Here is a 22,305-nt window from a genome sequence, read left to right on the forward strand (position 1 = left end):
ACCATCAGATTTCAATGTGTGGGTTATTCTCACACACCATTACAAAAAAAAAAAATCCTTTTGTGCTTTTGAAAAGCGTCTTTGGGACAATCATGATTTGCTGATTGAGAATCTCCATAGACATATAGAATTCTATTACAACCTCTTCCAACTCCTTCATGAAGGTGTGGAGTTGGGGTACGTTGGTCCCTCAATGGATAAAATGAGCCATTGGAAAACATGTCAGGTGGGTTTTGCCAGTACTTCTCTCTGCCCATCCTAGGAAGAATGGGAGTCACTGACAAGTAGTGGATTTAAGACCCAACTGTCAATTGATCAAGAATATTTTAGTTGCCTATACGTTAAGGCATTCCAAACACTTCCAGCTCGATCAAACATGATTTAGTTGTGCCATCAGCCAAAAGCGGTGAGATCTTATTCTTAATACTGCAGAAAATACCCATTTTATTCACTAGATCTCTTTCCTAGAATTGGTGGAAGAAAATTATCTCATTATTCTTGGAATTATCTGTTAATAAGAAAACTTGTGTCCTTGTTCAGGATGTTGTGTCTTTTGAGGAAGTGGCCGTGTATTTCTCCAAGGAGGAGTGGTCTCAACTGGATGCTAACCAAAGAGAACTCCACAGAGAAGTCATGCTGGAGAATTCCAGGAATCTGGCTTACCTGGGTAAGAATTCCTTTCTGTGCTCAGGAATGTAGAGAAGGGGCTTGAATGTTATTTCTGGGGGAAAAAATCATTTATTTACAATGCATTCAGAAAGGATTCTGACTTTGTAGAATTTTGTTATGCTGTAGCATGATTCAACAGTTGTTGAAAGGGGTTATTTTGTGTTTTATGAGCAGAAAGCATTTTTTTAAAGAAAACAATTTCTTTTCTTTTTTTCTTAAGTGTTAAAAAAGCATGATGCTATATTTTTATCAAAACAAATAAGATGAAATATTTTTCAGCAATTACATTGCTGAAAAATATTTATACATGGGATAAAACAGTAAAGCACCAAGTGAGTCAAAATTATCTTCTCCATAGACACCACCTGCAGATTTCCAATTTTTCTTTGAATAAATTTCCTTCTTCCATAAAATCAGTTTGGTCAAAGGGTTAAGACAGCAGGGTAGAAACTGGGTGACTGTGAGTGAGTACTTGTTCTGCCTTAGGCATGAATGCTGGCTGGGTGACTTTGGGCCAAAACTCTCTCCAATCCATTTCACAGGATTGTTGTATGGAAAACAGCAGGAAGAAAAATTTTTGGTTTGTCTGCTGCCTTTATTTACAAAAAATAAAGGAAGGATATGGAATGCATTCAGAATGTATTCAGACTCCCTTCACTTTTATCAATTTTGTTATGCTACTGCTTGATTCTATATTTGTTGAAATTCATTTTTTTCTCCCTATTGGTACCCAAGAATGACAAAGTAATTTTTTTTAAAATGCCTGTTACTTTATTAGTTTCTAGCCCGGTGTCTTAACCTTTTGACCAAACTGACTTTATGGAAGAAGGAAATATATTGAAGGAAAAACTGCATAGCCTGGCTTTTTACATAAAGTAAATTGTTTGTTTTTTCAAAAAGCATTCTGCTCATGAAATACAAAATACTCATTTCATAAAAGATATTAGGAAGACTCTGAGGAAGAGGCTGAATGGACAGAGCAAGATCCTGGCTACCAAGATTCGTTATTCCCTCCTGAACCTGGTCACTGTGTTCCCGATGGCCCTGAGCTGCTATAACGAAGACCAGAGGGAGGTATTGCCATCCAGAAATTCCCTCTGACTTTCAAAAATTCTGCTCTGTAGACAAGTGGAGATGAGACTTTTATTGAAGTTGGGAAGTGCTGGGTATGTTGCTGCCCCATTATGACACAGTTTCCAATGCACTTTGGGAGTTTTTGGCAGCATGGAATTGTCCCATATGGAAGATTAAATCAGGGCTGTGATCCAATCCTATTATATGGGGATCATTTCACTTGGAAATGGGTCTTTGCTATTATCTTTGTTTGCCAACAAAACAGCTGAAGTACATTGACGATTCAGAAGAAAAGTTTTGCTTGTTCCCCTATTCTTGGTACAGTTTTCATTTTTCTTTTTCAAGGCTGTAATAGAGAAGACAATAAGAATTGCAAGGAGGAACACCAAGCGATCCATTCAAAAGGGAGGAAAAGGAAATTTGTAGATCAGATGAAACCAAAGAGTGATGAAACAAAGCAATCACAAAGTGGAGTCAAAAAAGGCCTTCCTCAGGTCAGTTGGCTTCCTAACCATACAGTGATCAATAAGAGAGAAAGACCATATAAATCCATGGAGTGTACAAAGAGGTTCAATATATCCGATAATCTCTTTTCTCATGAAAATACACATTCAGAAGGGAAACGATTTACCTGCATGGAGTGTGGAAAGTCCTTTAATCGTAGCAGTCATCTTAATTCCCACCAGAGGATCCACAAAGGAGAACGAACATATAAATGTATGGAGTGTGGAAAGACCTTTACTTGTAACAGTAATCTTTATTACCACAAGAAGATCCACGCAGGAGAGAAGCCTTATAAATGCATGGATTGTGGAAAGGCCTTTTATTTAAGCAGTCATCTTAATTCCCACAAGAGGATCCACAAAAGAGAACAAGCGTATAAATGCATGGAGTGTGGAAAGACCTTCTGTTATTCTGAGTCCCTCATAATCCATCAAAGGATCCACACAGGAGAAAGACCTTATAAATGCATGGAGTGTGGAAAGGGATTTACTTTAAGCAAGCACCTTAAATCCCACAAGAGGATCCACACAGGAGAAAGACCTTATAAATGCATGGAGTGTGGAAAGACCTTTACTTGTAGCAGTAGTCTTAATTCCCACAAGAGGATCCACACAGGAGAGAGACCTTATAAATGTAGTGAGTGTGGAAAGACATTTAATCGTAGCGGTAACCTTGATACCCACAAGAGGATCCACACAGGAGAAAGACCTTATAAATGCATGGAGTGTGGAAAGAGCTTTACTTGTAGTGGTCATCTTCATCGCCACAAGAGGAGCCACACAAGATATAAGTCAAATAAAGGTTTGCAGTGTGGAGAGGGCTTTTTGTAAGCTTCTTTTTTCTCCAAGTAGTTCTCGTCATATGACTGCAATTGAGGCCAAAATTTCTGTTGCTAAGCGAGACAGTTATTGCGTTTTGTGCCATTTGACGACTTTTCTTGCCACATTTGTTAAGTGACTCACAATAGTTGTTAAGTTAGTAATACTGTTATGAAATGAATCTGGCTTCCCCATTGGATTTGCTTGTTAGAAGCTCACAAAAGGTGATCACATGATCCAGGGACTCTGCAACTCTCATAAATCTGTTGCCAAGCATCTGACGTTTGATCAGGTGACCTTGGGGATGTTGCAATGGCCATAAGTGTGAGAAATGGTCATAAGTCGCTTTTTTCCATGTTGCTGTAACTTTGAACAATCACTAAATGAACTGTAGTAAATTGACGACTACCTATAGTTGTCTAAAATCTCATACAAGTTCCATTTGAGTAATTTAATTTTTAAGTCCTTTTATAGTCATTTTTTGAGTGTATTGTGAGCCGCCCTGGGTCTTCGGAGAGAGGCGGCATATAAATTGAGTAAATGAAATAAAAATAAATAAATAATTCAAATAAATTGTTTACCTTCTTAGATATGCATTCATAAATTGCCTTTCTAGTGCAAACCGGAACACGGTGAATCCCTAATCCTGCTTGTGGTTTTTGCCAAGTCCAAATACTCAAAGGTCTTCTCTGCATGTAGAAATATTTCTAATTGTTTTTCATTATATTGTTTCAAATATCAAACACAACTATAATGTTATTCTTCAAGTATCTTTTAGATAAAAAAAAGCACAACTTTTAGTAGTGGTTATCGGAAACCTCTTCTTGTTGCCTCAATACTTCTGTTGAGTTAAGTATCAGGGCTGAGCCCCTTCTCTGGCTGTTTTCGGCTTACAAAATATAAAACCTCATATAAAAACAATAAAACTCTTCTTTTATTCTTTTATTGAAGAAGAGTCATATAATAAATTAATATAATAAAATAACCCCCTACCATGGTGACAGCACCGCACATGAGCCACTTAATGTGCTCCATCCCGCTCTGGGTTCCCAGTGGCAGAACCAGGTTTTCAGCTCCTTCTGGGAGAGTCCTAGAGTGGGGGCCATTCAAATCTTTGGGGGATGATGTTACACAGAGAGGGGGCCCCCACAGAGAAGGCCCTTCTGGGTCCCACGAGGTATATCTCCCTGGGGGATAGGACCTGCACCATTCCCTGCCAGCCCACTCTGATGGGTCGGGTAGATGTGACTCGCAAGGGATGGTCTCTCAGATAACCTGGTTCCAAGCCATGAAGGGCTTTAAAGGTGACAACCAACACCTTGAATTGCACCCGGAAGCAAATCGGCAGCCAATGCAGCTCCCGCAGGAAAGGTAATGCATGTGCACAATGGGATTTGCACAAAACCATATGGACCGCTGCATTTTGCACCAATGCAAAAAAGCTCTTAAGCTTCCTACTCAAATTTCCTGAGGTGTATTGCCTATTCAACAACCAAAATAAAACTATTCATCTCTCTCTTTTTTTTTCGCCTCGTAGTATTTGAGATTTATATTTATTTTTCAGTATTTGCTTTCCTTCATTTTGTGATTCCACTTTTTCTCTAGCCACATATGAGACTTTATTCTCCCAATCTTAATTTCTCCATCATGGTGGCTTGTTTTGAAGTAAAATTTTTTAAAGGCCCACAAGTTTGAGCTTTCACTCCATTTTCGAGCTTTTCTTTTAATGCTTTGTTTTCATTGGGATGTATGGTTATTCTCAGTATTACAGGCTGTCTTTAGTGTTTCCTTGGCTAAGCAGAGGCATGAATTTAGAATGGCAGCTGTAATAATTGAACTCACTAAAGAAAAATCAATACAAATCTCAAATTTCCTCAACCTTTCACTTTCCTCCCTGTGTCTCTGCCAGCCCCGTGATCTCCCCTCACTTAAAGGCTGAGTTTGCCATCCGCCACAAGACACAGGCTGGGTTTCATAGAGAGACTTTTCTTCCTTGTGATTTCCTTGATGAGGGTGTGACATTGTCCAGATGAGGGTTGTATCAGTCGGATCTGATGCTGGCTGAGTCATAATTTTTGACCACTCCCCTTGCTCCGCCCCTTTCATGCCCAGTTTAGACTCAGTCGGCCTGAGAGAAACATCTACAGATCTGGCTATACAGCCCAGGTCTGCTTTTTGACCACCTTTTTATTTCTCTAGTTTAAAATTGTTACTTCCCCTTTAAATTTTCGTAAGGTACCGGTCTACCAGGCTATATATTTTTTTCTTTTTTTTTCCCCCTTCTATTGTAGCCTGCCGGTTTTGCCTTGCTAGAGCGTCCTAAGCTGCCAGGCTTTGCTTCGCTCCTGGCGGCGGCCATTTTGAAAGCCCCATTTTAAAAGGGAACTTTTTTCCTTTTTCCTGTCTTTTTTTGGGGGGGATTTTTTTGATCTATCCCACCAACGATTGTTTAAGGGGCCCTAGACCACAATACCACCAACAATAATAGCGATTCCCTAATTTTAAGGGAAATCGCCAAATCGGGCCGCCGCCCAGGCTACAGTGATCCCAAAACTGCTGATCAGCTGTAGAGCGGTTAATTGAAGCGCCGGGGCAATTTTAAAAGGAGTTTTTTGCCGCTTTGCCACCAACGAGTCTGCAAGTTTGGGGGGGGCAGCAAGCTTCTTCTTGCCTCTCCCTGTGGCATTTCCAGCCAGTATTTTTTATTTTTTCTCTTCATGGCTGTGGGGGCGCTGAGGAGGTCCTTTTCTAGGCTTGACTAGACAGATACCTCCAGAGCAGAGTTTCCTCCTGCTCAAGTGTGACCTGGCAGCCATCGTGCTTAACGCCAGAGTCGTTGCCATCTCAAATTTCAACCACGTGGCGAAACTGAAACCAAAAGCTATTTCTCCAGTCGACATCGTGGTCGCAGTGAGTATACTAAAGATGGCAGATCGCTCTTCCCATGGGGAGGAAAATACTATGTACACTGGGAAGAAATCAACTTCCAAACGTAAGCACCTTTCTAAGCCTGAGGAGAAGGATTTAACAAAGAGGCATAAATCTCTAGAAAAGCAAGCTAGTGAAGTGCCTGCAACTGAGCCTGGTAAGGGGACCCCCCCCCCCATATACCCCCCCTCCTCCCATTTCAACTGTTAGCCAGGCCTGGTCTTCGGAGGGAGAGGGTAATGTTCTTCAACAAGACCAAAGCAATTTGCAAAACCCCTTTGCAAGTCAATTAATGACCCCTGCAACTCCTGTATTTGGTGGGCATGCAGCTGCAGCTGCTTCAACAGGTGAATCCTCTATGCCTGTGCTAACCCCCGAAGATCCTTTAAAAAATGTGCCAGAAGGATTGAGAATTCTGATTGAACAGGCCATTGCTTCTAGAATGGCAGCCAATATTCATGGTCACCACTCTGGCTCTGCTATTTCAGAGCGATCTGCCCGTATTAGAATTTCTCCTGCAGTCAGTCTTACTGGCTCTCATTCTCCTGCAGCCTCCAGAGTTAGTGAAGCCTTTGTGTTTGAGGAAGAGAGACATTCTGACCTATCAGATGATGAGGGGATAATCCAAGATCAACCTGCCTTTACAGGATTATTTCCCCCCAATAAATTCAAGTCTTTATTGCATAAGGCTCGCTTAACAGCCGCCTTAAAGGAAGATGAATATTTTCAAGAGATGCAGGAGGCTCAAAAGGGTGGACTACAGGGACCTTTTTCTGAACCCCCCCCCTGAACTTTGTTATGTACCAACTCCACAAGTGTTCATAGACGTGGTAAAGAAACAGTGGGCTGGGCCTGCAACCATGGCATCTGCACATGGTTCAGATAAGAAATATTATGCTGTTGCTCCAAAGTTTGCTCAACTCTTGCAAGTTCCACCTGTAGACAGCCCTGTAGCGGCCCTTTCCTCTTCTTCTTCATACGTAACTGGGGATACTTCTGAAGGTCTAAGGCCAGAAGACAAAAAGTTAGAATTTCTGTTTAAAAAGAACCATCAGGCCTCGGCATGGGCAATTCAATCAGCTTCATCAGCCTCATTTTTTAATAGAACTACCATCCTTTGGCTTCAACAGTTACAGGCAAGGGTAACCCCCAGCGAGGTTCGCCTTCATCAGGATATTAATAAAATCATTGCTGCCACTCAATTTTCGGCTGATGCAACCTTGAATTCAGCCAAATTTGCATCCAGAGCCTTAGCCTCTACAGTTTCAGCCCGCAGGATGCTCTGGCTTCACCAATGGCCTGCTGACCTTAAGGCCAAATGGCGCTTGGCTGCAGCTCCATATTCTGCAAACAAACTATTTGGGGAATCACTTGAACCCCTTCTTGTAGAGACACGGGATAAGCGAAAAATTTTGCCCTCAACATACAAACGGGCTGAAGGAAGACCCTCTCCATATTACAGAAGGCCTTCCTTTCGTTCCTACCCCCAGGGAGGCCCCTCCAGGCAGGAATATCTTCAGGGATCCTATCGATCCTCGGACCGTCATTATTTTCGGGACAGGAGCAGACAATTCCAGCCCAAACGGTCCTTTCGGGGTTCTGGTTTCCGCCAGTCCCGCAGTCGTAAGTGACTCACTACCAAATCCTCCAGTAGGGGGTCGCCTGTCCCTCTTTGCGGACAGGTGGGAAAGGTCATCTTCAGACCTTTGGGTTCTTTCAGTTGTGAAATTCGGCCTCCCCCTGGAATTTCTCTCCAGGTCTCCAACCCGCTTTCTTCAATGTCCAACTTCCAAAAGCGAATCCAGACGTCAATTAATGAACCAAGCAGTTCAGCACCTACTACAGATTCACGCCATAGAGGAGGTCCCCCACGATCAATGGAAACAGGGGTATTATTCCATCCTGTTCGTAGTTCCAAAGCGGTCAGGGGGGTGGAGAGCCATTCTGGACTTAAAAAATCTCAACTCATACATAGTGTATCGCAGATTCAAAATGTGTTCACTAACCTCTATTCTTCAAGGGATTCGTCCCAACGATTTTCTAGTTTCCATAGACCTCATGGAGGCTTATCTTCACATTCCCATCCTGCCAAAGCATCGACAGTATCTCCGATTCAGCTATGCAGGAAAGCATTTTCAATACCGGGCTCTTCCCTTCGGACTGGCATCTGCACCAAGGGTCTTCACAAAGGTCCTGGCGGTGGTGGCGGCTCACCTGAGACAACAACCGGTAAGGATCCAGGCTTACCTGGACGATATTCTGATTCAGGCTCACTCTCAAGAGCAAGCCTTACACGACCTACACCTCACGATTCAAACCCTGAACGACCATGGGTTCTTGGTCAACTACAAAAAAAGTCAGTTAGTGCCAGTCACCAGGATCACCCATCTTGGCGCCATCATAGACGCAGCCCAGGGGACCGTCTATCTAACCTTGGAACGACGGTCAGACATCAGGGACCTAGTAGCTCTCATTCGCAGAACTCCATCAGTTCCATTGGCCACTCTATCCAAGCTCTTAGGCAAGATGGTCTCCTGCGTCCAGATCGTCCCATGGGCACACCTTCACGCTCGCCACTTGCAGTGGTTCCTGCTTCCTTTTCAAAAGAAACGCCAAGCTCACACCATGTCAACAGTCAAAGTTCCACTCTCAGTCAGGCGATCGCTAGGTTGGTGGACTTCGCCTTCTCTCGACAAGGGGTGTCTCTTCATGAATCACGACCGACTTGTACTCACTACAGATGCCAGCCTTCACGGATGGGGGGCTCATCTTGCATCACACGTGGCTCAGGGCCGTTGGTCTGCATCAGACCTCGCCAACCCTATCAACTGGCTGGAGCTGAAGGCCATTCGTCTCGCTCTCACGCACTTTCACCGGTTTGTGCAACACCGTCATGTTCTGGTGTTGACAGACAATATGGCGGCGAAGGCACATGTCAACCGTCAAGGGGGCACCCACTCAAAGCGCCTCATGGAGGAATCATTTCGCCTGGGCAAGTGGGCAGAACAACACCTCCTCTCCATCAGAGCGGACCACATTGCGGGGTCGGAAAACACACAGGCGGATTTCCTGAGCAGGACAGAGGTGGACAACAGCGAGTGGCAGATTCATCCCGACATATTTCATCAGATTTGCAACAGGTTCGGCATCCCAGCCATAGATCTCTTCGCCACACACCTGAACAATCAGCTTCCTCGCTTCTTCTCGAGGTTCCCGACGCCAGGGGCGGAAGGGGTCAACGCTCTCCGTCTCACCTGGCTGCCGGGTCTTCACTACGCCTTTCCGCCGCTGCCTCTGATTCCGGCCCTGATTCGGAAGGTCATCGCCGACAGAGCAGAAATTATCCTCGTGGCTCCCCACTGGCCACGCCGTCCGTGGTTTGCAGACCTGGTCAGTCTCTCCACATTTCACCCTTGGAGGATTCCACCAGACGAGATTGTACTGCGTCAGGGGAACCTTCTTCATCCGGACCCTCAGTGGCTCCAACTGACTGCATGGCGCTTGAAGGGGCCCGTCTAAGGCAGGACAATTATTCAGATAGGGTGATTCACATTGTTCAAGCCTGCAGACGTAAATCCACAGTCAGACTCTACAATATCTCCTGGCTCGCCTTTTATAGGTGGTGCCGTTCCCGGCAGATAGATCCTGTTTCAGCCTCACCTGCCCAGATCTTGGAGTTCCTCAGAGATGGGTTTGACCGTGGTCTGGCCCATAGTACCCTTCGGAGACATGTGGCGGCTCTGTCTACGGCCTTGTCCAGTCCATCCGGCCGACCACTCACTCAGCACCCTGTGATAAAAAAGTTCCTGCGAGGAGCCAGGCTCTTGCGGCCCTCCTCGATTCATAGATACCCTACTTGGGATTTGCCCAAGGTCCTTAACACTTTAACTGAGACTCCCTTTGAACCCCTCCGCACGGTTCACCTTCGCTTTCTCACCCTTAAGGTGGTTTTCCTTATAGCCATAACTTCAGCCCGTCGCATTTCGGAGCTGGCAGCCCTCTCAGTTAGGGAGGATCTCTGTGTTTTCCGGCCGGACACAGTTATTTTGAGATTGGACCCTTCCTTTATTCCCAAGGTTAATTCCCCCTTTCACAGGGCCCAAGAGGTTATTTTGCCCAATTTCTGTCCCCGGCCCTCTCATGCCTTGGAACGAAGGTGGCATACCTTAGATGTACGGAGGGCCCTAAAGATTTATATCAAAAGGACTGCTCCCTTCAGGAAGTCAGAGGCTTTGTTTGTTTCCTTTTTGCCAGGCTCCCTAGGGCTCAAAGTCTCTTCTGCCACAATTGGTAGATGGATCAGGGCTTGCATCGCCTCGGCATATCAGGCCCAGGTGATTCCTGTTCCCAATAGCATTACTGCCCACTCCACTAGGAGTGCTGCTACCTCAGCAGCTTGGGCGACTCAGGCCTCCCTTGAGGAGGTATGTAGGGCAGCCACCTGGTCTACCCCCTCGCCATTTATTCGTCATTACAAGATAGATACCTTTGCTTCTGCTGAAGCGTCATTTGGCAGGAGGGTTTTGCAGCAGGTGCATCGTGCGAGGGTCTCTCCAGGCCCTTCGACATCCCGCCCTTGAGACAGCCAAATCTTTGGTATGTCCCTCATCTGGACAATGTCACACCCTCATCAAGGAAATTGGGCATTGGTCTTACCTTAAATGCCAGATTTCTTGAGTGGGGTGACATTGTCCAGCCCCTCCCTCTGTCTCAGTCCCTGTACAGTTTATTGTTCTTGTTCAGTAGTTTTTTTCCAGTTGTCCCGTTGGACCGATTTACTTTCCTCCTGATAACGGTGGTTCCTGTTGGAGATACTTTTGGTGGCCTTCCTTCGTCAAAACTGAGCATGAAAGGGGCGGAGCAAGGGGAGTGGTCAAAAATTATGACTCAGCCAGCATCAGATCCGACTGATACAACCCTCATCTGGACAATGTCACCCCACTCAAGAAATCTGGCATTTAACGTAAGACCAATGCCCATTTTGACCGCCCTGCCATTTCTGACAGGATTTTGCTCATTTTTGAGGCCTCCTCCTGGGAATCCCTGGAGACCCTTCAGAGAAGCTGCTCTTCAGGAAAGGGATTTTTGAGTCTCCACAGAGATTTTCTCAGTCTTCACAAGATCACAGACAGTTCTTAAGAGGTTAAAAAGAGGGAAAATCTAGAAACTGACGCTGGAGAGGTCATTTCATTTCTAGATAGGCAATTTTAGAGGGAACCTTTCCTTCAAGTTTAATGCCCATCATCCCAGATACGTGTGGAACATGACGTCCTGAGCCCTTGCAGGACCTTCTCGCAATGCACACAAGATCCTCTAGGGGGCGCCCTGGAAGAGCGGTGCAGCTCCCTCCCTCCGTCGCTTACGAGAGAACGGAGCATGCGCCGGTCTCTTTCCCAAGTCAAGAGGGATGCGAGACTCCCGAGGCTTGAAACGTTCTCCAGTGCCCGGAGGAGCCTTTCAGGGAAGGGAAGAGGCTGCAGGGAAGACTTGGACTTGGAGGTACAGACGTGAGTGGGGGGTTCAGTGACTGGGTGGGTGGGTGACTTTTCTCCCGCGCTGGACGCTCACATTCATCAGGCTCGGAGTCGTGGAAAGGGGGAGGGGGAGCCATTGGCCCCATGTTCCCCTGCCGTCCCTGTGCATGCAAGGGCCAGGCAGGGGAGAAAGCAAAGCTTCGCGCCCTTCCATTTGCCCCCAGGGGGAAAAAAAAACAGGGTCGCAGAAAAGAGGATTTACAATCCATTTCGACGGTAAGAGCTTTGCATGGAGGGAGAGGAGGAGGAGAAGTGTTTGCAAAACAGAGATTTGTGCCTCCAAGTCAGTCTTGACTCCTGGACAGTTTCCTGCATATTTCATGGCCCCGTTTTCCGAAGGGGTTTCCCTCCCTTCCCCTTTTTATAAGGGCCGAGAGAAGCGAGCGGTCGGAGTCCCTCCTGCTGGCTTTGCACGCAAGGCTTCAACTCCGTGTGTAAGGAGTTGGGTGCAAGGGGTGCAAGGACTTGTTCTTAACTATGCAGCCATAGAAATGCTATTAAACTGTCTTTTAAATTATACTGTATTAAATTATGATTAGCCAGAGAGACCCTTTGGCTCAGTGATGAAAGCACAAGGCTTTGAAACCAGGATGTCAGTGCGTTATTTTATTTGAGCTGAGCTTCATCATTTCTGGACTATCAGACTTTCCGTACCTTGCCAAGAATTGTTATCAAAAGCTACTACGCATGTCCATCCACCCACATTCCTTCACACACTTTTTTTCCTTTGTTCTCTTGCCACGGGTGCCCGTTGCTGGAAAGCAGCTGGCCCGAACTATTTCAAAAGGTAGCAATTATCTTTCTTAGTTAGTGAGGTGTTTTATTTTCTTTATAACAAATAAATGAGTTTTATTAGAGAACTTTTCTTCGGGTTTTCTTTTCAGAATATTGCAACTTGGATAAAGCCTCGATCCATCCTCTAATCAGGGTGATTTGTCCCAGAGCCAATTATGGGATTAATCAATGCCCTGACACAGGAGATTAACTTCTAGTCCTACCTTTGGCATGAAAGCCTTCAGCCCATCCCAGTTCTCAGCCCAATCTACTTCACAGGGCTGTTGTTGGGGGAAAAACAGTAAGAAGGAGCATTATGTATAATTTCTGCCTAGGGTAATTTACAAAAGTAATACAGAAGACATAAGAATAAAAACTAAATTTTTAATAGAAACTAGGAAGTAGAAATCAAATACTCATTTAAATGTATTTTCCAATATTTTGATAGACATTGATCCTGAAGGGTTCAAGGCAAATTTCCCCAGATGTAGAGAGAGCAAGCTGGCTAATAAGATTTCCCCTCAAACCTTGGTGGGTTCATACAAATTTCTTTACTTAATCTTCCCTCCCCTCCCCTCCTCCCCATTTTTCCATCTCAGATACATCAAAAAAAAATTTCTGGTTCTTCGGGAATCTTACAAATCTTGTCTGGGAAGAGAGAGCTGAATGGCCTTGGAAAATTTGGCCAGACCTCTTGTGAATAGAAAGACCAACGGAGACCCGTGGGTGCATTTTGGAGCTTTTTTAGAGACCAGAGAGAAAATGGAGGGACAACACCCAGCAGATACAGAAGTTAGAAAAGGCCCTCCAGCTGCTCAGCCTTGGAGCTGTGGGAAGAATGGGGCAAGTCCTGGGCAGAAGAGCCACGAAGAGGCATCCAATAGCTCAGAGCTCCAATGTTGTCACTTCAGAAAAGTGCAGTTTCAGGAGGGGAGCCGTCCCCGAGATGTTTGCACTCAGCTTCACTACCTTTGTCGTCAGTGGCTCCAACCAGAAAAACACACCAAGGCTCAGATGCTGGACCTGGTGCTCCTGGAACAATTCCTGGCTGTCCTTCCCCCAGAGATGGCAAGATGGGTGCGGGAGTGTGGAGCAGAGACCAGTTCCCAGGCGGTGTCCCTGGCTGAAGGCTTCTTGCTGACTCAGGAGGAGGAAAACATGCAGGAAGAGTTGCAGGTGGGAGAATGTAATCATGGCGGCTCCAAAGAGGATCTCTCTGAATTTGCCAACTTCTTTCTGGCTGAATTTTCTGGGATTATAAACTCCTAAGGGCATCAGTTCTATTCTTCCAGAGGATGTATTTGGGGCAATTCTTTCAGCAATGGACATTGGGGTCTGCTAGTTTGAAAGTGCAGTATGATAATTTATTTCTATCTCTGTGCTCTTCTTTTGTTTCTCATATCATATCATATCATATCATGTCCAGAAATGCATGGAAGCTGTGACTGAGTATCCTAAGGAGGGGAAAGATTCATTGAAATCTTCTCAAGAGCTGCTGTTCAGGGAGAACTTCCAGAAAGATCAAACTCAGGACACCACTCCAGGTAACAAGCTCTTACTGTGAGAGTTCAATATTTAGCTGATTCTTTTGCTCTGCTTTATTGGAGTGTCTCTCTTTAAGAAATCTGCTTCCAGTATTTTTCTCTTTCTCCCAGAGAGTAGAAAGCTGTCCTTGGAGTTTTTAGAATCACCTCTTTCTGATGAAGTTGAAGGATTAGCTGAACCGCTACTTCAGGTAAGGAGAAGAAACATAGAAAAAGGTCCATGAATCTTGGATAGATTTTTTTTTTATTGCAAAAGTTTTACAATTACATTTTCACCCCTTTCCCCCCCCCACCCCCCACCCCAAACTTCCCAACCTCCCTAACCCTCCCTAACCCTCCCCTCCCCCCAGACTTTCCTATACTCATAACTGGTAAAGAAAGATTAAAAAAAACACACAAAAAACCCTTAATATAACACTTATGTAAAAACTTGACCCCCTCCCTCCCCTGTATAGTTTTTCTTTTTACCCTCATTACCTTAAAATATTTCTAATACATTATTTTCAAATAAAAGCTATTTGATACTTTCTAGTTTGATATTTGTTCTGAACATATTCTATCCACCTTTTCCATTCCCATTCATAAGTCTCTTGTGGACAATCTTTTAAGTATGCTGAAATCTTCGCCATCTCTGCAAAACTGGCCATCTTCAAAGTCCATTCCTCAATAGTGAGCAAAGCTTCATTTTTCCAATATTTACCTATCAACAATCTTGCTGCTGTTATCATATACAATATCAGTTTTGTTTCACCCGATGTAAAACCCTTAACTATACCCAATAAAAACAGTTGTGGAGAGAACTGAATTTTTTTCTTCAAAACATTCTGCATGACCCACCAAATTTTTATCCAAAAGGCCTTAACTTTCCTACAGGTCCACCAAACATGATAATACGTAGCATCCAAACATTCACATCTCCAACATTTTGGCTGAACATTAGGGTACATACATGACAACTTTTTGGGATCTAAATGCCATCTATAAAACATTTTATAGAAATTTTCCCTCAGGTTCTGCGACTGTGTAAATTTAACATTCTGAACCCAAATTTTTTCCCATGTTTCCAACATCACTGGTTCTTCAAAATTTTGTGCCCACTTAATCATACAATCTTTAACTAATTCAGTTTCTGAGTCCCTTTCTAGCAAAACATTATAAAGCCTTTTGATATGCATTGGACCTTTCTCTTTTATATGTCTAACCAATTCTTCCTCGTGCAACATAATACCAGTTTTTTGGTCCTCTTTCCATCTCAATTGTAATTGATTATATTGTAACCAAGTTAAATTAATCCCTTCATCCAACAGTGTCTGCAATGTCTTCAGCTGCCATCTGCCCGCATCTGTAAAAAGAACCTCTTTGTATAAAAACCCCCCGAGTGACATTATAATCTTGGATAGATTTTATTTTGTTCTAGAGTTCAATGTATGAAATTGTTGTTTCTAAGCAATATGAATTTGACATCAGGTCATTGAACATTCACAGTCAGATTAGCCTACCTTCTCCCTTCTGAGGGGATCCTTTGTGAGTCGCTTTCTCCACCCCTCCTGCTTCACCATCAGATTTCAATGTGTGGGTTATTCTCACACACCATTACAAAAAAAAAAAATCCTTTTGTGCTTTTGAAAAGCGTCTTTGGGACAATCATGATTTGCTGATTGAGAATCTCCATAGACATATAGAATTCTATTACAACCTCTTCCAACTCCTTCATGAAGGTGTGGAGTTGGGGTACGTTGGTCCCTCAATGGATAAAATGAGCCATTGGAAAACATGTCAGGTGGGTTTTGCCAGTACTTCTCTCTGCCCATCCTAGGAAGAATGGGAGTCACTGACAAGTAGTGGATTTAAGACCCAACTGTCAATTGATCAAGAATATTTTAGTTGCCTATACGTTAAGGCATTCCAAACACTTCCAGCTCGATCAAACATGATTTAGTTGTGCCATCAGCCAAAAGCGGTGAGATCTTATTCTTAATACTGCAGAAAATACCCATTTTATTCACTAGATCTCTTTCCTAGAATTGGTGGAAGAAAATTATCTCATTATTCTTGGAATTATCTGTTAATAAGAAAACTTGTGTCCTTGTTCAGGATGTTGTGTCTTTTGAGGAAGTGGCCGTGTATTTCTCCAAGGAGGAGTGGTCTCAACTGGATGCTAACCAAAGAGAACTCCACAGAGAAGTCATGCTGGAGAATTCCAGGAATCTGGCTTACCTGGGTAAGAATTCCTTTCTGTGCTCAGGAATGTAGAGAAGGGGCTTGAATGTTATTTCTGGGGGAAAAAATCATTTATTTACAATGCATTCAGAAAGGATTCTGACTTTGTAGAATTTTGTTATGCTGTAGCATGATTCAACAGTTGTTGAAAGGGGTTATTTTGTGTTTTATGAGCAGAAAGCATTTTTTTAAAGAAAACAATTTCTTTTCTTTTTTTCTTAAGTGTTAAAAAAGCATGATGCTATATTTTTATCAAAACAAATAAGATGAAATATTTTTCAGCAATTACATTGCTGAAAAATATTTATACATGGGATAAAACAGTAAAGCACCAAGTGAGTCAAAATTATCTTCTCCATAGACACCACCTGCAGATTTCCAATTTTTCTTTGAATAAATTTCCTTCTTCCATAAAATCAGTTTGGTCAAAGGGTTAAGACAGCAGGGTAGAAACTGGGTGACTGTGAGTGAGTACTTGTTCTGCCTTAGGCATGAATGCTGGCTGGGTGACTTTGGGCCAAAACTCTCTCCAATCCATTTCACAGGATTGTTGTATGGAAAACAGCAGGAAGAAAAATTTTTGGTTTGTCTGCTGCCTTTATTTACAAAAAATAAAGGAAGGATATGGAATGCATTCAGAATGTATTCAGACTCCCTTCACTTTTATCAATTTTGTTATGCTACTGCTTGATTCTATATTTGTTGAAATTCATTTTTTTCTCCCTATTGGTACCCAAGAATGACAAAGTAATTTTTTTTAAAATGCCTGTTACTTTATTAGTTTCTAGCCCGGTGTCTTAACCTTTTGACCAAACTGACTTTATGGAAGAAGGAAATATATTGAAGGAAAAACTGCATAGCCTGGCTTTTTACATAAAGTAAATTGTTTGTTTTTTCAAAAAGCATTCTGCTCATGAAATACAAAATACTCATTTCATAAAAGATATTAGGAAGACTCTGAGGAAGAGGCTGAATGGACAGAGCAAGATCCTGGCTACCAAGATTCGTTATTCCCTCCTGAACCTGGTCACTGTGTTCCCGATGGCCCTGAGCTGCTATAACGAAGACCAGAGGGAGGTATTGCCATCCAGAAATTCCCTCTGACTTTCAAAAATTCTGCTCTGTAGACAAGTGGAGATGAGACTTTTATTGAAGTTGGGAAGTGCTGGGTATGTTGCTGCCCCATTATGACACAGTTTCCAATGCACTTTGGGAGTTTTTGGCAGCATGGAATTGTCCCATATGGAAGATTAAATCAGGGCTGTGATCCAATCCTATTATATGGGGATCATTTCACTTGGAAATGGGTCTTTGCTATTATCTTTGTTTGCCAACAAAACAGCTGAAGTACATTGACGATTCAGAAGAAAAGTTTTGCTTGTTCCCCTATTCTTGGTACAGTTTTCATTTTTCTTTTTCAAGGCTGTAATAGAGAAGACAATAAGAATTGCAAGGAGGAACACCAAGCGATCCATTCAAAAGGGAGGAAAAGGAAATTTGTAGATCAGATGAAACCAAAGAGTGATGAAACAAAGCAATCACAAAGTGGAGTCAAAAAAGGCCTTCCTCAGGTCAGTTGGCTTCCTAACCATACAGTGATCAATAAGAGAGAAAGACCATATAAATCCATGGAGTGTACAAAGAGGTTCAATATATCCGATAATCTCTTTTCTCATGAAAATACACATTCAGAAGGGAAACGATTTACCTGCATGGAGTGTGGAAAGTCCTTTAATCGTAGCAGTCATCTTAATTCCCACCAGAGGATCCACAAAGGAGAACGAACATATAAATGTATGGAGTGTGGAAAGACCTTTACTTGTAACAGTAATCTTTATTACCACAAGAAGATCCACGCAGGAGAGAAGCCTTATAAATGCATGGATTGTGGAAAGGCCTTTTATTTAAGCAGTCATCTTAATTCCCACAAGAGGATCCACAAAAGAGAACAAGCGTATAAATGCATGGAGTGTGGAAAGACCTTCTGTTATTCTGAGTCCCTCATAATCCATCAAAGGATCCACACAGGAGAAAGACCTTATAAATGCATGGAGTGTGGAAAGGGATTTACTTTAAGCAAGCACCTTAAATCCCACAAGAGGATCCACACAGGAGAAAGACCTTATAAATGCATGGAGTGTGGAAAGACCTTTACTTGTAGCAGTAGTCTTAATTCCCACAAGAGGATCCACACAGGAGAGAGACCTTATAAATGTAGTGAGTGTGGAAAGACATTTAATCGTAGCGGTAACCTTGATACCCACAAGAGGATCCACACAGGAGAAAGACCTTATAAATGCATGGAGTGTGGAAAGAGCTTTACTTGTAGTGGTCATCTTCATCGCCACAAGAGGAGCCACACAAGATATAAGTCAAATAAAGGTTTGCAGTGTGGAGAGGGCTTTTTGTAAGCTTCTTTTTTCTCCAAGTAGTTCTCGTCATATGACTGCAATTGAGGCCAAAATTTCTGTTGCTAAGCGAGACAGTTATTGCGTTTTGTGCCATTTGACGACTTTTCTTGCCACATTTGTTAAGTGACTCACAATAGTTGTTAAGTTAGTAATACTGTTATGAAATGAATCTGGCTTCCCCATTGGATTTGCTTGTTAGAAGCTCACAAAAGGTGATCACATGATCCAGGGACTCTGCAACTCTCATAAATCTGTTGCCAAGCATCTGACGTTTGATCAGGTGACCTTGGGGATGTTGCAATGGCCATAAGTGTGAGAAATGGTCATAAGTCGCTTTTTTCCATGTTGCTGTAACTTTGAACAATCACTAAATGAACTGTAGTAAATTGACGACTACCTATAGTTGTCTAAAATCTCATACAAGTTCCATTTGAGTAATTTAATTTTTAAGTCCTTTTATAGTCATTTTTTGAGTGTATTGTGAGCCGCCCTGGGTCTTCGGAGAGAGGCGGCATATAAATTGAGTAAATGAAATAAAAATAAATAAATAATTCAAATAAATTGTTTACCTTCTTAGATATGCATTCATAAATTGCCTTTCTAGTGCAAACCGGAACACGGTGAATCCCTAATCCTGCTTGTGGTTTTTGCCAAGTCCAAATACTCAAAGGTCTTCTCTGCATGTAGAAATATTTCTAATTGTTTTTCATTATATTGTTTCAAATATCAAACACAACTATAATGTTATTCTTCAAGTATCTTTTAGATAAAAAAAAGCACAACTTTTAGTAGTGGTTATCGGAAACCTCTTCTTGTTGCCTCAATACTTCTGTTGAGTTAAGTATCAGGGCTGAGCCCCTTCTCTGGCTGTTTTCGGCTTACAAAATATAAAACCTCATATAAAAACAATAAAACTCTTCTTTTATTCTTTTATTGAAGAAGAGTCATATAATAAATTAATATAATAAAATAACCCCCTACCATGGTGACAGCACCGCACATGAGCCACTTAATGTGCTCCATCCCGCTCTGGGTTCCCAGTGGCAGAACCAGGTTTTCAGCTCCTTCTGGGAGAGTCCTAGAGTGGGGGCCATTCAAATCTTTGGGGGATGATGTTACACAGAGAGGGGGCCCCCACAGAGAAGGCCCTTCTGGGTCCCACGAGGTATATCTCCCTGGGGGATAGGACCTGCACCATTCCCTGCCAGCCCACTCTGATGGGTCGGGTAGATGTGACTCGCAAGGGATGGTCTCTCAGATAACCTGGTTCCAAGCCATGAAGGGCTTTAAAGGTGACAACCAACACCTTGAATTGCACCCGGAAGCAAATCGGCAGCCAATGCAGCTCCCGCAGGAAAGGTAATGCATGTGCACAATGGGATTTGCACAAAACCATATGGACCGCTGCATTTTGCACCAATGCAAAAAAGCTCTTAAGCTTCCTACTCAAATTTCCTGAGGTGTATTGCCTATTCAACAACCAAAATAAAACTATTCATCTCTCTCTTTTTTTTTCGCCTCGTAGTATTTGAGATTTATATTTATTTTTCAGTATTTGCTTTCCTTCATTTTGTGATTCCACTTTTTCTCTAGCCACATATGAGACTTTATTCTCCCAATCTTAATTTCTCCATCATGGTGGCTTGTTTTGAAGTAAAATTTTTTAAAGGCCCACAAGTTTGAGCTTTCACTCCATTTTCGAGCTTTTCTTTTAATGCTTTGTTTTCATTGGGATGTATGGTTATTCTCAGTATTACAGGCTGTCTTTAGTGTTTCCTTGGCTAAGCAGAGGCATGAATTTAGAATGGCAGCTGTAATAATTGAACTCACTAAAGAAAAATCAATACAAATCTCAAATTTCCTCAACCTTTCACTTTCCTCCCTGTGTCTCTGCCAGCCCCGTGATCTCCCCTCACTTAAAGGCTGAGTTTGCCATCCGCCACAAGACACAGGCTGGGTTTCATAGAGAGACTTTTCTTCCTTGTGATTTCCTTGATGAGGGTGTGACATTGTCCAGATGAGGGTTGTATCAGTCGGATCTGATGCTGGCTGAGTCATAATTTTTGACCACTCCCCTTGCTCCGCCCCTTTCATGCCCAGTTTAGACTCAGTCGGCCTGAGAGAAACATCTACAGATCTGGCTATACAGCCCAGGTCTGCTTTTTGACCACCTTTTTATTTCTCTAGTTTAAAATTGTTACTTCCCCTTTAAATTTTCGTAAGGTACCGGTCTACCAGGCTATATATTTTTTTCTTTTTTTTTCCCCCTTCTATTGTAGCCTGCCGGTTTTGCCTTGCTAGAGCGTCCTAAGCTGCCAGGCTTTGCTTCGCTCCTGGCGGCGGCCATTTTGAAAGCCCCATTTTAAAAGGGAACTTTTTTCCTTTTTCCTGTCTTTTTTTGGGGGGGATTTTTTTGATCTATCCCACCAACGATTGTTTAAGGGGCCCTAGACCACAATACCACCAACAATAATAGCGATTCCCTAATTTTAAGGGAAATCGCCAAATCGGGCCGCCGCCCAGGCTACAGTGATCCCAAAACTGCTGATCAGCTGTAGAGCGGTTAATTGAAGCGCCGGGGCAATTTTAAAAGGAGTTTTTTGCCGCTTTGCCACCAACGAGTCTGCAAGTTTGGGGGGGGCAGCAAGCTTCTTCTTGCCTCTCCCTGTGGCATTTCCAGCCAGTATTTTTTATTTTTTCTCTTCATGGCTGTGGGGGCGCTGAGGAGGTCCTTTTCTAGGCTTGACTAGACAGATACCTCCAGAGCAGAGTTTCCTCCTGCTCAAGTGTGACCTGGCAGCCATCGTGCTTAACGCCAGAGTCGTTGCCATCTCAAATTTCAACCACGTGGCGAAACTGAAACCAAAAGCTATTTCTCCAGTCGACATCGTGGTCGCAGTGAGTATACTAAAGATGGCAGATCGCTCTTCCCATGGGGAGGAAAATACTATGTACACTGGGAAGAAATCAACTTCCAAACGTAAGCACCTTTCTAAGCCTGAGGAGAAGGATTTAACAAAGAGGCATAAATCTCTAGAAAAGCAAGCTAGTGAAGTGCCTGCAACTGAGCCTGGTAAGGGGACCCCCCCCCCCATATACCCCCCCTCCTCCCATTTCAACTGTTAGCCAGGCCTGGTCTTCGGAGGGAGAGGGTAATGTTCTTCAACAAGACCAAAGCAATTTGCAAAACCCCTTTGCAAGTCAATTAATGACCCCTGCAACTCCTGTATTTGGTGGGCATGCAGCTGCAGCTGCTTCAACAGGTGAATCCTCTATGCCTGTGCTAACCCCCGAAGATCCTTTAAAAAATGTGCCAGAAGGATTGAGAATTCTGATTGAACAGGCCATTGCTTCTAGAATGGCAGCCAATATTCATGGTCACCACTCTGGCTCTGCTATTTCAGAGCGATCTGCCCGTATTAGAATTTCTCCTGCAGTCAGTCTTACTGGCTCTCATTCTCCTGCAGCCTCCAGAGTTAGTGAAGCCTTTGTGTTTGAGGAAGAGAGACATTCTGACCTATCAGATGATGAGGGGATAATCCAAGATCAACCTGCCTTTACAGGATTATTTCCCCCCAATAAATTCAAGTCTTTATTGCATAAGGCTCGCTTAACAGCCGCCTTAAAGGAAGATGAATATTTTCAAGAGATGCAGGAGGCTCAAAAGGGTGGACTACAGGGACCTTTTTCTGAACCCCCCCCCTGAACTTTGTTATGTACCAACTCCACAAGTGTTCATAGACGTGGTAAAGAAACAGTGGGCTGGGCCTGCAACCATGGCATCTGCACATGGTTCAGATAAGAAATATTATGCTGTTGCTCCAAAGTT

General features: G+C 43.3%; 3 protein-coding genes across 8 annotated transcripts; all 3 read left to right on the top strand.

Annotated features, from left to right (window-relative positions):
* The first annotated feature begins 32 nt into the window (after nucleotides 1–32).
* LOC148115819 (uncharacterized) lies at nucleotides 33–3,638 on the top strand. Its single transcript, XM_087884428.1, has 2 exons — nucleotides 33–667; nucleotides 2,089–3,638. Exons 1-2 carry the CDS (start codon nucleotides 634–636, stop codon nucleotides 3,075–3,077), a joined length of 1,023 nt encoding a protein of 340 aa, XP_087740554.1. The 5' UTR covers nucleotides 33–633; the 3' UTR covers nucleotides 3,078–3,638.
* Nucleotides 597–14,084, top strand: LOC148115820 (zinc finger protein 232-like). 6 transcript variants are annotated; one of them, XM_087884468.1, is made up of 4 exons: nucleotides 597–667; nucleotides 12,901–13,477; nucleotides 13,728–13,845; nucleotides 13,957–14,084. In XM_087884468.1, the coding sequence occupies exons 2-4, from the start codon at nucleotides 12,968–12,970 to the stop codon at nucleotides 14,067–14,069; spliced, it is 741 nt and encodes a 246-aa protein (XP_087740594.1). In that variant the 5' UTR covers nucleotides 597–667; nucleotides 12,901–12,967; the 3' UTR covers nucleotides 14,070–14,084. The 6 variants fall into 6 exon arrangements, with proteins under 6 accessions (XP_087740594.1, XP_087740592.1, XP_087740588.1 ...); XM_087884466.1 differs by lacking the exon at nucleotides 597–667 and adding an exon at nucleotides 10,576–11,500; XM_087884462.1 differs by lacking the exon at nucleotides 597–667 and adding an exon at nucleotides 10,576–11,492.
* A 1,214-nt stretch (nucleotides 14,085–15,298) lies between these two features.
* Nucleotides 15,299–19,052, top strand: LOC148115821 (uncharacterized). The gene is made up of 2 exons (XM_087884429.1): nucleotides 15,299–16,066; nucleotides 17,488–19,052. Exons 1-2 carry the CDS (start codon nucleotides 16,033–16,035, stop codon nucleotides 18,474–18,476), a joined length of 1,023 nt encoding a protein of 340 aa, XP_087740555.1. The 5' UTR covers nucleotides 15,299–16,032; the 3' UTR covers nucleotides 18,477–19,052.
* The last annotated feature ends 3,253 nt before the right edge of the window (nucleotides 19,053–22,305 follow it).

Source organism: Pantherophis guttatus, chromosome 2, assembly GCF_059756535.1.
Source record: "Pantherophis guttatus breed Tessera chromosome 2, ASM5975653v1, whole genome shotgun sequence".
Classification (NCBI taxonomy): domain Eukaryota; kingdom Metazoa; phylum Chordata; class Lepidosauria; order Squamata; family Colubridae; genus Pantherophis; species Pantherophis guttatus.